The 17,881-nt window shown below is 42.4% G+C and overlaps 1 protein-coding gene across 2 annotated transcripts in view; it reads right to left on the reverse strand.

Moving 5' to 3' along the window:
• The window catches only part of vps13c (vacuolar protein sorting 13 homolog C), a 350,466-nt gene that overhangs the window by 164,958 nt on the left and 167,627 nt on the right, over positions 1 to 17,881 (reverse strand). For both annotated transcript variants that reach the window (XM_078532613.1, XM_078532615.1), the window contains 4 exons: positions 9,135 to 9,302; positions 5,491 to 5,795; positions 4,332 to 4,479; positions 717 to 828 (listed from right to left, as the gene is read on the reverse strand). In XM_078532613.1, coding sequence (XP_078388739.1) covers positions 717 to 828; positions 4,332 to 4,479; positions 5,491 to 5,795; positions 9,135 to 9,302 — 733 coding nt within the window. The remainder of the gene's footprint in view (positions 1 to 716; positions 829 to 4,331; positions 4,480 to 5,490; positions 5,796 to 9,134; positions 9,303 to 17,881) is intronic.

The following is a 17,881-nucleotide window of genomic DNA, read 5'->3' on the forward strand; positions in this document are numbered from 1 at the left end:
TTAGCTGACATCATTTGACCAAGGCTAGGAAGCACAATTCAAAGAAACAAGCTCTTTTTAAAAAAAGAAAATAAAACCATTTTTGTTTATGGTTTTGGTCCATCATTTCCACAATGATATGAAGCTCATAAACCTTGATAATTCTATATTGGTCTTGGTCCTGATCAAGTAATGTGTTTTGCTACTCGGCTTCATATTAGAACAGCTTTTGGTTGTATTGGTAAATTGTAGAGACAAAGGATGAACAAAGTCAGTGAGATCAAAGGGCAGAAATCAGCCTGACTTGCTCTCAAATTACAGGTGCAAGTACATATTTAAAGAAAATGCTCAATTAAACATGTTACAAAATTGCAGGTTTTCCAACTCAAACCCAACAAAACCAGTTCTGCGTAAGCATTAGGCAATTAAGTTAGAGCTCTTTCAGCAACGTCATTCCTTAATCGAATGTTTAAACTTAGGTCAAACGTTATCAGCTTTTGCACATAATTGTGGTACCAGAGAGCGAGGAAATAAAATACTGTGTCAGCAGTAAACAATCAAAAGATGACAACTGTTCTCAGGAGACCACACAATGATTGAAATTAAATGAATAATAGATATGCACATTTAAGCTTTTTGTAGGTCACTGTTTTTTACTCAAATTGTAATGTTTTATGATTTCAAACACAAGATTTAGCAGAAATAATACTTTTTCCCAATTGAATAACTGCCATTACTTTTTCCTTCATCCTTAAGTGCTTTTGCTGCACTTGGATTTTTGCTGCCTTCACCAAGGTTTTGCTGAAAGACCTTCATCAGAACAGTTAGATCTTCTTCACTGAGAACAATCTGAAACAGGAAAATAAGATGTAGTAAAACAGAACTCCAAAAAAAAAACATTCTGTTCTGCAACACTATCTACAATTATGCCTCTTCTGGTGTCTGAGGTGTAAAATTTCACCTTACTCTCCCAGAGATTAAAAATAGGAACAAACATAAGGAACAGGGGCAGGAGTTGGCCATTTAGCCCCTCAAGCCTGCTGTGTCATTCAATAAGACAATGTCTGGCCTGAATGTGGCCTTAACTCCACTTTCTTGCCTGCTCCCAGCAGCCTTCGACTTACTTGTGGATTAGAAATCTGTCTAACTCAGACTTGAATATATTTAATGACCTAGCCTACACTGATTGCTGCGGCTGAGATTCCAAAGATAAACAACACTTCCACAGGTAAAATTAACAGGGAGGACTGGACATCCCTTACAGAACCTGCCTTATTTTCAATGGAAGTAATATCAGTTGGTTCCTGTCACTCGCAAGCAAAACTCTCTTCCACATTTTCCTCTCTAGTCATGCTAAACCTTTACAAATCACTGGTTAGGCCTCAGCTAAAGTACTATGTACAACTCTGGGCACCACACTTCAGAAAGGATGTAAGGCCTTGGTGGAGAGGGCACAGAGAAGGTCTACCAGGGTGATATAAGGGATGAGGGACTTCAGCCATGTACAGAAACTAAAGAGGCTGGGATTTTTATTTCTTGAGCAGAGGTTAAGGGGGGACCCAACAGAGGTGTGTAACCTTATGACATGTTTTAATAGAGCACATAAAGAGAAACAACTTCCTCTGGCAAGTGGGTGGATAACCAGAGGTCATAGATTTAAAATAACTGGTTAAAGTACCAGAGGGGAAATAAGAACTTCATCCCCCCCCACAGAGGGTGGTTAAGATTTGGAACACACTACCTACAATAGTGGTGGAAACAGATTCTAGAGGAACTTCTAAAAGGCAGTTCGATATGTACGAGAAGAGGACTAATATGCAGGGCTGAGGAAAAAGTGGGGTATGGGACTAATTTGGATGTTCTTTCAAAGAGCCTCCTCCCATATTGTAAGATTCAATGCGCTCCACCCAATGCTCAATGCCCAGGTGTTAGGAGAATAATCTATGTCCTGTGTGTAAACATTCTGATGCTCACTCAATAATATCGTAGTGCTACCTCTGCTTCCTACATAGAAATCTCATGCTATCACAGCCCTATCATGCTCCTGACCAAACAGCAGCAGGTGAACTGAATGAACAAGTGGCCCCAATATGGCGGGAGCATGGTATGAAGGCTGGGACTGACTGGTTCCTGGTCTCTGATAAATCAGTCTCCTCAACGAGGACAGCGGGTAGTTGTACTCACTGGCATTGGTTTATTACAAATGGGGAAAAGATTTTGCTCCTCTTGACTATATGACCGTATTTTAACAATATTTTAACCTTTTGTACTGTACTTCCTAAGTATGAATAAAACCCTGTAACATGTTACTGAAAGGAGTGTATACTAAAAAGGTATTATCCACCATTGTAGACAACAAGCTTATCAAAACCAGGATCACATACGGACAAAAGCAATCATGCCTTTGGATGACAGGCATTGCCAGATGGATACATCTGATCAACACACAAATGTAACTCAGCTAATGTACTTTCTTGGTCAAATGCATCTGTGCTCAACAAAAGTAACTAAATAAGTAATTTATACTGATGGAATTGTCAAATAACAAACTAGCAAGATGCCACAACATTAGCATCCAGATGTCTGCAGTAATACATTTTGTTATACATCTCACAAGCATCTGTAAACAGGTGACCTGACAATCAGCACTTTGATGGTGTAAAAGAAGTTATGGCACAGGCTTTCCCCCAACTCACTGTATGCAGACAAGACACTTTCCACATCTGGACCTGTACCTCCAATGAACTGGAATCTATCAACAAGTGTGGATTGATGAGTTCGGGTGCCACAGGGTTAATAATTTCCCTTTTGCTTGTACACCAGAAGGGCACACAGGATTGTGCAATGCTGAATTCAATAGGCAAACAAGGTTTGCTATTTGACCATGATACCATGATAGGGTCCCCCTTGTCCTCGCTTGTCACCCCACCAGCCTCCGCATTCAAAGGATCATCCTCCGCAATTTCCGCCAAATCCAGCATGATGCCATCACCAAACACATCTTCTCTTCACCCCCCCCAGCGGCATTCCACAGGGATCGTTCCCTCCGGGACACCCTGGTCCACTCCTCCATCACCCCCTACACCTCAACCCCCTCCCACGGCACCTTCCCATGCAACTTCAGAAGGTGCAATACCTGCCCCTTTACTTCCCCTCTCCTCACCGCCCAAGAGCCCAAACACTCCTTTCAAGTGAAGCAGCATTTCACTTGCACTTCCCTCAATTTACTCTACTGCAATCGTTGCTCCCAATGCGGTTTCCTCTACAGTGGAGAGACCAAATGCAGACTGGGTGGCCGCTTTGTGGAACACCTTCGGTCTGTCCGCAAGCATGACCCAGACCTCCCTGTCGCTTGCCATTTCAACACTCCACCCTGCTCTCATGCCCACATGTCCGTCCTTGGCCTGCTGCATTGTTCCAATGAAGCTCAACGCAAACTGGAGGAACAGCACCTCATCTTCCGACTAGGCACTTTACAGCCTTCCGGACTGAATATTGAGTTCAACAATTTTAGAACATGAACTTTCTCCTCCAGTCCCACCCCCTCTCCGATCCCCCTTTTTTTTCCCAATAATTTATATAGATTTTTCTTTTCCCACCTATTTCCATTATTTTTAAATGTATTTCCATCCATTGTTTTATCTCTACCTTTTAGCCTATTTTGATCCCTTCCCCCACCCCACCCCCACTAGGGCTATCTGTACCTTGCTTGTCCTGCTTTCTACCCATAATTAACACATTCCTTAGATAATATCACCACCTTCAACACCTCTTTGTCCCTTTGTCTATCACATCTTTTGGCTATCTCCACCTATCACTGGCCCTCTATCCAGCTCCATCTGTCCCACCACCCCCCTTAAACCAGCTTATATTTCACCTCTTTTGTATTTTTCCTTAGTTCTGTTGAAGGGTCATACGGACTGGAAACATTAACTGTGTTCCTCTCCGCAGATGCTGCCGGACCTGTTGAGTTTTTCCAGGTATTTTTATTTTGCTGTTTGACCAACAGCTAGGACACTACCAGGGACCTCAATTTCCCTCTCCAATCAACGAGGATGCAGCAAATATCAGCCAGGGCCGCAACTTTGAATGCAGTCCGGAAAGCATAGATATGATATGACTTCCCACGTCTAAACCCCACAAGCTAAGTTCATAAATAAAGAATCAATTGGACAATGTAGAGCAAAGTAAAAGAAATCAGGCTCCACAAGTTATTGCCCATACAGCGGTGCACTGCAAATATAAAATACAGCATACTGACTATAACAGGTACAGCTCTATGTACAACTTCTCACGCCAGAACAAGGGTATGATGTCAAAATGATAATACCATAAAATATGCTGTTACCCACATTCATAGTCTTTAAATGTCCTTTGATTTCCACACTCGGTATTTTGAGATACCAGGTTGCTGCCAAATTTCTTTGCACAGTGAGGTGTAAGTCGATGGGCTGCAGCATTTGAATGTCAAGCTGAGATGAACTGGTCTGCAGGATAGTTCTAATGGAAAAGTGTAGGGGAATCAGTGCATCACCCAGGAAAGCTCCATCTGTAATTATGTCATGTTACAGTAACAATCCACTTCCTTTCATACCAATAAGATAATTACTTTAATCTGTTTGACTGTAAACGATGGCTTTAAATCTTTCATTTACAAATCTACACTTATTTTTGGGGTGAGGGGGGAGAATGATCATTCCACCTATTTTTCCACCAGAAGTCTCCTGAAGGCATTTGCTTTTGCTGAAGTGCAGTCTTAATGCTATCTTCCAAATAACCCAAGTCGCACTCTTCATGTGAGAGGCCAGACAGTGAATTACATACAGGCTAGTCAACCATGGGGAAGGAGGCTCCATCCTGGCAGTGCACACACCCATGACAGCTCCATTTCATCCCTCTCAACTCTAACTCCATCCCTGCTGCCGAACCCCTCATCCCTGCCTTTGTTACTGGACTAGACTATTCCAACTGACTCTTGGTTGGCCTTCCATCTTCCACTTTCAGTCAACTTAAGTTTGTCCAAAACTCTGTTGCCTGCATCCAAAGTCGAATCAGCCCTATGCTCACTGTGACCTAGGTTGGCTCCTGGTCTAGCAATGGCTTGGTTTTAAAATTCTCACCACTCTAAGCCCTCGACCTTACCTATTGCTGTCCCCCTCCAGTCCTCCCTCAAAGAATTCTGCACTCCTCTAATCCTGGCCTCTTGAGCATCCCTGATTGAATTGATCCACCATTGGTGGCCATGCTTACAGCTGCCAAGGTCTCCAGCTTTTGAATTCCTTCCGTAAGCCTTTCCGCCTCTCTAAGTTCCTCAAAAATTCATTTATGGTTCCATTTATGTAGTGCTACACAGATACATGTGAAATTCTGAGCGTATAATATCATATTAATGCATACTCTAAATCGTTGCTCAACAGCCTGGAGCATTTTATTTATTAGGAAGATCCTGAACTGAAAGCAATCAAATATATAAAACTCACTGGACCACAAGATATAAAAATTCAACTTTACCTTGAAAGTTTCAGCTGTGTTAGGTGAACATCCATGATGTCCATCACAGGTGGTACCAAGAAGCCCTCGTCCAGGATCAGAGTGAATCTATTCTGAACAGTAATTAAACCCAAATCTGCTACTAGGGCGTTCATTGAGATGGAGGACTCAGGGATGATGATAACCGGGGCTTTCAAATTTATGTCCATTGCCAGTCGGAAACTTTTCTGAGCAAAGTCCTTCACACTGGAGGCTGCTTTTTCTGCAGCCTGGGCTGTGGCTGCACTTAATGCTTCCTCTGCTGCTTGGAAGTTGTCAAAGAAGTCCTGCAATAAACAGTTAACAACAGTTTGTATTCAAGAGATTTGATCATTTCCAGTTAAATTTATTTGAAAAAAAAACCTTCCCTTCAGTAAATCGAAGTAAATGTGTTGAAGTTTTGTAAATTCCAGCTAGGGAATTCAGAAGAAGCTTTGCTACCAGAGAGTAGTGAGACTGTGAAACTCACGACCACAGGGAGTGGTTGAAGCATTTAAGGGCAAGCATCTGAGGGAGAAGGGAATAGATGGTGACAATGGTAGACTTAGATGAGGAAAGATGGAAGGAGACTCGAGTGGAGCATAAACACTGACATGGACTAAATGGCCTGTTTCTGTGCTTGTATCCTATGTCATCCTCTACTTTTAAAAAAATAAGTAATTTTCCAGTGCAAAGATCCCAATAGTAACTGCAAGGCCACTACATTTCAACTGCTGTAGGAGGATTCAGAGCATAAATGAATGGGCAGAAAATGACAGGCTGCAAAGCTGATTAACAATAAATCACAGGCTGAAACTGGACTTCGTACTCATCAAATGTCAAGTGTCTCAGTCAAATTCTGTGTCATGCTTTTGTGGTACGTGTGCAGATTCTCACCTGAAGGCAAGGAGTACTTTCCAATCTGCACGATTCCCAGAAAAAAACAATTAAACTAATCAACCTTTACTTTAACAATTAAACTGTGGCCTTTAGAACTGTGAGAAGCTACTCTGGCCTCTATAGGTCAAACCACATTCAAACTAATTGTTTATAGCCTTAAAAGGAACACACCTACATTTTAACACCATAATTATACATCAGGCATTACACAATATAAAGCTCCTGTCCATTGAGAAACAGTTCACCCTTTGACTTAGCTTGCACAGAGGCAACGTAGATTTGCATTTTAAAAAAACCTTCCACAACAGTAAAACAGATTGATTACATACTTTTGATTAAACTATTCAAGGTGTCGGTGTTGTGGTATTGTCACTGGACTGGTACTCCAGATACCCAGGGTAAAGCTCTGGAGGTTTGGGCTCGAATCCCACCACGGCAGATGGTGAAATTTGAATTCAGTAAAGAAATCTGGAATTAAAAGTCTAATGATGACCATGAAACCATTGTAAACCATCTGGTTCACTAATGATCTTTAGGGAAGTCCTCCATCTCAGCAATGTGGTTGACTCTTAACTGCCTAGTAAGCCCCTCAGTTCAAGAGGTAATTAGGGATGGTCATTAAATGCTGGCCCAGTCAGCGACACCCACATCCCATGAATGAATTTTAAAAAAGTGTGTTTTCAGTGAATAAGTCATAACAGGTTCCCCACGCAAAACCTTGAACTATCCAGCACTCCTTTTCACAGATGCAAAGAATAAAAAAGGCCTGGAGTGTCGCATCCACACTTTAGGAAGGACATAAAGGGTGCAGAAAAGATTCACAAGAATGGTTATAGGGATCAGGAGCTTCACTTATGTAGATAGAACGGAGAACCTGGGCTGATCTCCTGGGAGGACAGAATGTTGGAAGGAGATTTGACAGAGATATTCAAAATCATGAGGGATCTTGACAGAGCAAATAGGGAGAATTTGTTCCCATTGGTGGAAGGATCAAGAACCAGGGACACTGATTTAAGGTAATTGGCAAATAACACCTTTTACATTTGTAAGAAGCCCCAAAGCGCTTTGGCGTGTAGTGACTCTTCCTGTAGGCAAATGTGACAATGATGAGGTAACTCGTCAAATAATCCGTTTAAATGGATTTTCCGAAGTGATGAATGTTGGTTGCGAGGCTGGAAAGATCTTCCTGCAATTTGTAATAGTACCTGGGAATCTTTTGCATTGAACTCAGTGGGCAAAGGCGGATTTGCTTTGATTTCATCCAAAAGATGGCACCAGAGACAATGCAGCACTCCCTCAGTCAGTGTCAGCCTCAATCATGCGCTCAAGTCCAAAACTGAGATTGAACCCCAGCTTCCCAACTGGGAAGTGAGTGTGCTATCATTTTATTTATAAATAGGGTCATTCAGTACAAAAACAAGCAAGTACAAAACTTTGTATAAAATACTCGTTCAGCCTCACCCGGAGTGTCGCGTCCAGTTCTGGCCACCACACTTTATGAAGGGCATAAAGGCATTAGAAAGGGTGCAGAAAAGATTCACAAGAATGGTTACAGGGATGAGAAACTTCAGTTATGTAGATAGAATGGAGAACCTGGGCTGTTCTCCTGGGAGTACAGAATGTTGGAAGGAGATTTGATAGAGTTATTCAAAATCACGAGGGATCTTGATAGAGCAAATAGGGAGACGTTGCTCCCATTGGTGGAAGGATCAAGAACCAGGGACACTAATTTAAGGTGATTGGCAAAAGAAGCAACAGTGACATGAGGAAAATCTTTAAGCAGCGAGTGGTTAGGACTTGGAATGCATTGCCTGACAATGGTGGTACAGGCAAATTCAACTGATGCTTTCAGAAGAGAATTAGATTATTATCTGAAACTGAAAGATTTGCAGGGCTACGGGTAAAAGGCAGAGTAACAGCACTAGGCGAATTGCTCTTGCAAAGAGCCAGCACAGGCACAATGGGCCAAATGGCCACCGCCTGTTCTGCAACCATTATATGATTCTAAATGAATCGAGCAAACACTAAGCCATTCATTGTTGTGTGCTCTACCCGAAGGAAGGTCCTCAGCTCATTGTCTGCCGATGCTTCATCCTGAGCTGTTTCCTTGGCTGTTGTGCTTTCAGTGCTGGTTTGCCATTGCTTTCCACTCTCTGGGGCAGGGCAAGGAGGCAGGTCCCAAGTCTTCCTCAGCCAGAACAGGAATTGAACCCGCACTGTTGGCGTTATTCTGAACCAATCGCAAGCCACCTAGTCAATGGTGCTAACCAGCCCCCTAAACAAAACCATATAGCCACCAAAATAACCAGCATCAGGCCAACTACTAGTGCAAGGATTAAGACAAATATAACAAAGTTTACTCAATTATTACTTCATTTACATTTCAAACATTCTCCACCTTTCCTTCCACAGGATGCACATTACAGCAGGCAGCATCATGCTACTCCTTGACGGGAGCATTACATACATCAGGTTATCAGGAAACAGAAAATAATTATTGACATAAGTGAAAAATCAAAGACTCTGGATAAACAGATATTCTCTGCAGAAACTTTAAGGGAGAAAAATAAACCAGAGGGAACTGGTTTTGTGGTGGGAGGGCAGTAGGTTAGAAGGGGTTATCATGTACAGTGCACTTTACGCCAAAAAAAATCGTTTAAAAATACTAAAAACGATATTTAACAGGACCTATATATTAAATTTGCATTGATTAGTACATTTAAATTGACATTACACACTGGACTTACCAGTAATGACATAACAAACTTATGTAGATATATAATCTGAATACAGCCAACTCGTAACGTGACTTTGCCATCCACCTTTGACATATCAGTATAGTCCTCGCCATCAATAGCATTCGGATACAAGGTTATATTAAAGCTGAACACTTCATTTCCAACAATGGAGACAGCCTAGAAAAGGAGACACAACAATCAATTCAAAATATTTATTTTCTAATCAAATACTAAACAACAAAAACAAGAACTATATAACCATAGAAAAATTATGGCACAAAGAGGCCATTCAGCCCATCGTGTCTGCGCTGGCTATAAAGAGGAAAAAACTAGCTGCTCATTTTTAATCCCACTTTCCTGCACCTGGTCTGTAGCCTTGCAGGTTACTTCAAGTGCATATTCAGGTACCTTTTAAATGAGTCGAGTGTTTCAGCCTCAACCACCAACTTAGGCAGTGAATTCCAGACACCCACCACCCTCTGGGTGAAAAGGTTTCTCCTCATGTCCCCTCTAATCCTTCTACCAATCACCTTAAATCTATGCTTTCTGGTAATTGACCCCTCAGCTAGGGGAAACAGGCCTTTCCTGTCTACCCTGTCTAGGCCCCTCATAATTTTGTACACCTCAATTAGGTCACCCCTCACCCTCCACTGTTCTAAGAAAAACAACCCTAGCCTATCCAATATTTCCTCATACCTGCAATTTTCAAGCCCTGGCAACATTCTTGTAAATCTCCTCTGCACTCTCTCCAGAGCAATTATGTCCTTCCTGTAATGTGGTGACCAGAACTGTACACAAAATTCCAGCTGTGGCCTAACCAGCGTTTCATACAGTTCCATCATTACATCCTTGCTTTGTATTCAAACCTCGTCCAATAAACAAGAGCATTGCATATGCTTTCTTTACCACCTTATCTGCCTGTCCTGCCACCTTTAGGGGCCTGTGGACATGCACTCCAAGGTCTCTCATTTCCTCAAACCCTCTCAATATCCTCCCATTTATTGAGAATTTCCTTGTTTTGTCTGCCCTCCCCAAGTGCATTACCTCACAATTTTCTGGATTGAATTCCATTTGCCACGTTTCCATCCGCTCAACCAAACCACTGATATAATTCTGGAGGCAACAGCTATCCTCCTCACTATCAACTACATGACTTATTCTTGTGTCATCTGCAAATTTCCCAATCATGCCTTCCACATTTAAGTCCAAATCATTAATATATACGACTAACAGCAAGGGCCCCAACACTGAGCCCTGTGGAACGCCACTGGAAACCACTTCCCACTCGCAAAAACATCCATCAACCATTACCCTTTGTTTCCTGTCACTGAGCCAATTTTGGATCCAACTCCGGCCCTGGTGATCTATCCACCTTCAGGGATGCTAATCCCTCCACTGCTTCCTCTCTCAATATGCTTATTGTATCTAATATTTCACACTCTTCCCCTTTAACTAGAATGTCTGCATCATCCCTCTCCTTAGCGAAGACAGAGACTAAGTACTCATCGCGAACCCTGCCCACATCTTCCATTTGTCGCCACCTTCCCCTGTATCCCATGGGTTGTCACTTTCCTGATCAGTCTGCCATGTGGGACCTTGTCAAATGCCTTACTAAAATCCATGTAGACAACATCCACTGCACTACCCGCATCAATCCCCCTCATCACTTCCTCAAAAAATTTGATTATGTTACTAAGTGATGATCTTCCCCTAAAAAATCATGCTGATTATCCCTTACCAACTCATGCCTTTCTAAGTGACAGTTTATCTGGTCTCTCAGAATTGATTCCAATAATTTGCCCACCACCAAAGTCAGACTGGCCAGCCCATAATTTTATGGCCTATCCTTCCCACATTTTCTAGTTACAATGAATATTTATTGGTACAACATTTGCAGACCTCCAATCTTCTGGTACTCATCCGTATCTAATGAGGATTGGAAAATGATCCTCAAAGCATCGCCATTTCGTCCCTGGCTTCCTTTAACAACCTGGGTTAAAATCCATGCGACCCTGGTGATCTATCTGCCTTAAAGGATGCCAGTCCCTCCAGTACTTCCTCTCTCATTATGCTTATTGTATCTAATATTTCACACTCTTCCTCTTTAACTAGAATGTCTGCATCATCCCTCTCCTTAGTGAAGACAAAGACAAAGTACTCATTGAGAACCCTGCCCACATCATCCTCATCAATCCACAAGTTGCCATGTACATCTCTGAAGGCCCTACCCTTTCCTTAGTTATCCTTTTGCTTTTAATGTACTAGTAAAACATCTTGCGTTTTCTTTGACTTGACCTGCCAATATTTTTTCGTATCCTCTCTTTGTTATCCTAATTTCCTTTTTTACTACACCCCTGTACTTTGTATACTCCTCTTGGCTTTCTACAGTATTGAGCTTTTTGCTCTCTTTTTCTGCTTTATCTGGCCTGTATATGCTTCTGGATAACCAGAGGGCTCTAGATTTGGCAGTACCACCCTTTTTCTTTGTAGGGACATATCTACACTGTGCACCTAGAATCTCGCTTCTGAATGCCTCCCATTGATTTGAAACCCTTTTCCCTTCTAATAGCTGTATCCAATCCATTCTCGCCATTCACCTCAGTTTTGTAAAATTTGTCTTCCCCCAGTTTAGAACTTTTACTCCTAATCTATCTTTGCCCTTTTCCATAATGATGCTAAATCTAACTATATTATGGTTATCATCTCCAAAATGGTCCCCCACTGCCACTTCATCCACTTTCCCAGCTTCATTTCCTAAGATTAAATCTAGAATTGTGCCTTTCTCGTTAGGCTCGTTGTGCTGACTGAAAAGTTCTTTTGAATGCAGTTCAAAAATTTTGCGCCCACTATGCACTTCACACTGTTCATATCCCAATTGATATTGGGGTAGCTGAAGTCTCCAATTAATATGCCCTATTGCTTTCGCACTCAGAAGTTTGCCTACATATTTGCTCTTCTAACTCCCTTCCACTATTTGGATGTCTATAGTACACTCCGAGCAGTGTGGCTGCCCCTTTTTTTTAAATTTCTGAGCTCACCCTGTATGGCTTCATTTATCATATCAACCCTTCTCTTGGCTGTAATTTTTCTACACACCTTTTTTATGCCCCCTCTCGATCCTGCCTGAAAACTCTTATACTCAGGGATGCTGAGCTGCCACTGTTGCCCCTCCTTAAGCCAAGTTTCTGTTCTAGCAGTGATATCTTGCTGCCATGTGTCTATTTGTGCCCTCAGCTCATCGGCTTTATTTACCACTCTCCTTGCATTTACATATATACCTTTTAATACAGCCAAATTACTGTGCTGTACACTTTTTAGCCTGTGCTTTGTCTTTCAGAGTTACTCACTAATTCTCCATATCCCATTCCCTGCTCTGAATTTGCCCTCAGGTTCCCATTCCCCTGCCTAGTTTAAACCTCCCCCACTCACCACCCCCACCTCACCCCCCAAACAGCACTAGCAAATCTCCCTGCGAGGATATTCGTCCCAGTTCTGTTCAGGTGTAGACCATCCAGCTTGTACAGGGGCCCCCTTCCCCAGAACCAGTCTCAAAGCCTCAGAAATCTGATGCTCTCCCTCCTACACCAGCTTTCGTTCTATTCTCCTATTCCTATGCTCACTTGCAGGTGGGACTGGGAGTACTCCTGTGAATACTGCTTTAGATATTCTGCTTTTCAATCTCCTCCCTTGCTCCCTGAAATCTGCTTTCAGGACCTCATCCCCTTTCCTACCTAAGTCACTGGTACCAATGTGGACCACGACCTCTGGCTAATCACCCACCCCCAGAATAATGTCCTGCAGCCGCTCCATGACATCCTTGACCAGGGAGGCAACATACCATCCTGGAGTCACGTCAACAGCCACAGAAATGCCTGTCTGTTCCCCTAATGAATCCCCTATCACTACTGCTCTTCCCCTCTTCTTCCTCCTCTCCTGTACAGCAGAGTGACCTGTGGTGCCACAATCCTGGCTCTGACTGCAGTCCTCCAATGAACCAACACCCTCACTAGTATCCAAAACAAAAAACCGATTGGCGAGTGGGACCCCAGTGGCCTCCTGTACTACCTGCCTCGTTCTCTTGGACTACCTGGTGGTCACCCATTACCTTTCCGTCTCCAGGCTCCTAAGCTGCAGTATGACTAACACTCTGAACGTGCTATCCATGTAGCTCTCAGCCTCGTGGATGTGCCATGGTGACTCCAGCTCAAGGTTCTGCAACTGGTGACACTTCCTGCATATGTGGTCGTCGAGGACACTGGTAGCGTCCAAGATCTCCCACATATTACAGGGCATGACTGAGCTGTCCTTAATTTACTTCCCTTAAGTTAACTTTATTTTACTTTGGTTTACTTATACTACTTTATTTTACCACATTAAAACCTCAAACTCTTAATTCGAGGCTCCGGGTTGGCAAAAATAGCCACCATTGCTGCATTGCAGGAATAGTCACAAGCCCATGGTCTGGCTAACATAAAAATCATATAGAGATTACAGTATGGAAACAGGCCGCTCATTCCCATCAGTTACAAGAACATTAGTCCAAATTTCAAATCCCAGATCTGTGGTCCATTTATCCTCATTTCCTTCCACCGCCTAACCTAATTTAAATATTGACGTGGTTGCTGCTTCAATCATGACCTCTGGTACTTCATTCCACAGCCTTGCAAACCTCTATTTTTTTTGATTAGCAGTCATTTCGTAGTAGAGGATTTGAGTATTGCTGAAAAAAAAGACATCTTGCACTCATCAGGATAGATTTACAAGAGTAACAATTCTAAAGGGCACAACAATTTATCTCTCTCTCTTTCCATGTAGTGTAAATTGCTGTTCCTTTTAGAACTGGCATTCTTGCGGATCAGTACAAGACCAAAAGCTTCGATTGCCTGTCTCCTTTTTTTCAGAAATTCCTTTTATTCTTTCACAGGGGGTGGGCATCGCTGGCTAGGCCAGCATTTGTTGTCCATTCCTAGTTGCCCTCCAGAAAGTAGTGGTGAGCCAGCTTCTTGACCTGCTGCAGTCCATGTGGTGTAGGTACACCTACAGTGCTGTTAGGGAGGATAAATACAAATGGTTCCACTGCTCCTAAAACTAGTTTTGTACCCACATTTCCTCATTCTAGACCTCTGGACATTGTTTTTTCCCTATCTATCTCAGGCTATTCCTTTATAAATCACCCCATAGATCCATGATTCTATTGCTGGGGTATAGTCGTAGATTTTACAATGTATACACGAGAAGCCACGGTAACAGATGTCACTATCAGGAGCACTCCAAAAATACCAAATAAATGAGCAGGTTTAGCTGCAAATAGAGTGCTAATCAAGACTCAGGACAAACTAGGTCCGGTGTTATTTCAACTCCACACTATGGGTCACTTATATGAAAATGGCACTCCATCCCCATCAATATAAAACATTCCAGCAGTAGAAAGCCATATAAGCAGGTAGAAATAACATTATCATCATTCTTCATCATTTAATCATCTGGACACTAAAATAATTATTTTCTGCGTGTTTAGATAAATATTTTGGTAGAAAATCACACAGTATTTTACCATTTTAAATGATGGACGTGGGAGTTAAATTAACTTCATCAAAACACTGATTATAAATCAATCTACACATAAAATAAATTCCGTTATACTTGCTTTTACTTAATGTGAATGTAAAATGTGCTGTCATATTTTAGACAAAGTTAGGAAAATTTATAAGCTGCTCAATAATGGTAATGTTGAAAATGTTCACACAGTGTGTGCTGCGCCCCTTCAAAAGTGAGGGGTTATTTTGTAGGAAGCAGTTGAGACTGAATGCTACATAAAAGCCCTGAAGAGCAGCTCTCTACAACCAAGTCGCTGATCAGCAGACAGACAATCAGCAAGTCAGCCAACCCCGGCTCACCGAGCAAATGTCATCAGTAACCAAAAGGAAAACATGAAGTGAACAGTTACTGGTTTGTTTCATTTCAATTCTAATCCTGTATGAAAGGTACAGAGAATGCACTGGAGTCAGCCACATCAATCAATATTTAACAACTGGTAGCAGCTTTCATGTGCTCCCCAGGCCTTAGACAGCATTCGTCGAGAGAGAGAGAGAGAGAGAGAAAGAGCCTGGCTGAGTTACTGAGTATGCTGAAAATGTTTAAATCTGTAAATAAATTCAAGTCAGTAAGGATGGTCTCCAGTATCATCCTTCACCAACTAGCTTTCCAGAATATAACATGTAGCAGCCTACATAACATACATTTTTGAATGTCTGTGAAAAATCTCAAGATTTCTTACCTCTCACTCGATCATAAACGAGGCTTAATTTTACTAAGAAATTGTGTCTCTCTCAATAAATTCACGAGAGTTGGCATAACTATTTTACTGATTTTGGTACTTATTTCACTTTTTTTTAAAAATCTTCCTTTCCACTGAATGAGGTGAATACAGTACTCAGCTCAACTGTAACAACAACTTGCATTTGTATAGTGTTTTTAAACAGAGCAAAACATCTAAAAGTGCTTCACAGAAATGTAGTCATACAACATCTGATACAAAGTCAAAGGAGAACAATAGGGCAGGTGGCAAAGCACTCAGAGGTTTATTGTAAGGAGCATCTTAAAAGTAGACAGAGTGGGAGAGAGGCACAGAGGTTCAGGGAAGGAATTTCAGAGCCTATGGCCTGGACAGCACAGCCACCGATGGTGGGATGAAGGTAACGGGAGAATGCATGAAGGCCAGAGTTCCAAAACATTTGTAGGGGTGGAGGCGAATACAGAGGTAGAATGGGTCCAAGTCATGGAGGACCATGAACGTGAGGATAAGAATTTTGGACCTGGAGCCAATGTAGATCAGAGTCCAGGAATAATGGGAGAACATGGCTTGATGTAGTTCAGATAGGTGCAGTTAGTCTTGACTGAGCTCATGCTTATGCAGGCTGGCCTCCCATCTTCCACCCAAGACAGCAAAGAGAACAGTCACGTGCAGAGGCAACAAAAGCACAGATAAGGGTTTCAGCAGCAGGTGGGCAGAAATGCTAGTGAACAGCGTTGCAGCGGTTAAAATAGGTGGCTGTGGTGATGGAGAGGATACATCGTCCAAGCTCCTTGTCAAATCAGATGCTGAGTTTGCAAACAGTCTGTTCAGCCCAAATCTCTGGGTAGAGAGGAGGGGGGAATCAGCAGCTGGCAAAGGGTTTGTGCCCACTATATTTACTCCAAACATGCAGTGGCAGCTATTAATTCTGATGCAATCAATCTCATGTAGCAACTTCCTGTATTACTTTGGAGACAGTCTGAGGTAAAGTAAAATCATACAAATTATCAAAATCAGTCAAGGAATGCATTTTGAGTGCATGTTTGACACTTGACTATTTAGCACATAATTCCTAATTATTCAATGCAAGAAAGAGAACTGTCTAAAAAGCAGGAATCCAATTAGTGCTTTTACAATAGTGCTCGATGAATGAGGGAGGGAAGCTGTTTACAGGCAAATCTATTGTGCTGAGCTTGATAACAAAGTAGCTCATGCCTGCTGGCAGCAGGACCTGGACAAATCCAGGCTTGGGTTATGTTGCAGCTAATATTCTTAGCACATAAGTGCAAGGCCAGGGTCATCTCCGAGTAAGGTCCAGTTATCTTCCCTGAACTTCAACAGCGCCACTATCACAGAGACCACCACATCGTTCACAGTTAGCGCTCACCAGAAACTTAACTATATTGGTCAGATCAACAGGCCTGGTAAATTGTGATGGCCTCTCCTCTACATGCAAGGCTCAACTCAGGAATCTGTATCACTGGCCGGAATGGGTGCAGTTGCAACATAATCCAGAACAGTGGAGTTTGTTTGATCAGAGCCCATGCTACAAGATTCAATGTCTGCCCTTCCATCACCAGTACACTGTGGCTACAGTGTGTTCTTCTTCTCCTCCTCGTACCATGCCCGAAAAGGGCGCTGGCAACCACAGGCTTTCTACTGGAGGCCCATGATTATGCCAAGCATAATTATGGATCAATCCTTGGCTTACCATTGCCTTCTGCAGTATGGCTGACCAGCAAATTCTCCCGCTTTTACCACCTGCCTTCAGGCACACTGGAAGGACTTACAGACTGACAATCATCCTTTGGCCACATTATGAACACACCTTCCATGGCCATTAAGGCCTGGAGTAGGACTTGAAACTGGAGATTCTGGCCCCGAGGGAGGGATGCTACCAGTGCGCCACAAGACCTCCACAGTATGTTCTACCTAACAATACACTGCAGAAACACAAGAGCAACCTTGTCCCCACAAACCTTTACCACAAAGGACAATTAACACACCATCCTGTCTTTGAGATGCATCAATGTTCCCTCACCTTTGCTGGATGAAAATGCTGTAATGCTATCACAGAAACATCACGTTCTCAGGGTGGGCACTAAATGCAGCCTTCCTGACGGCACTCACGACCAGGCAACAACTAACATGGATGGCAGGATATTAATTGTGGGCCGGTTTCCAAAAGATTATGCTGCTAAAACCCACTTCCTTATCCTGGCTGGAATTATAGATCCACAAAAAGTGAAAAGCAGATAACAGTGAATCGAAGGACAAATGCCAATCTCTAAACTTAAATATATTATGAGTGCTTTACATGTTTGTGCTGTTACTGCATATACAACACAAAAATGTGAACCTACCCACTTACTCTGTGTAAGGTCAACAACAACCTATTTTAAACAAGTTAGCAACTTTCATAATAATTGCTCCAGTGCATGGTAAAGTTTCTTCTGCTTCT

The sequence above is a fragment of the Cetorhinus maximus genome, chromosome 30 (assembly GCF_964194155.1).
Source record: "Cetorhinus maximus chromosome 30, sCetMax3.hap1.1, whole genome shotgun sequence".
Lineage (NCBI taxonomy): Eukaryota > Metazoa > Chordata > Chondrichthyes > Lamniformes > Cetorhinidae > Cetorhinus > Cetorhinus maximus.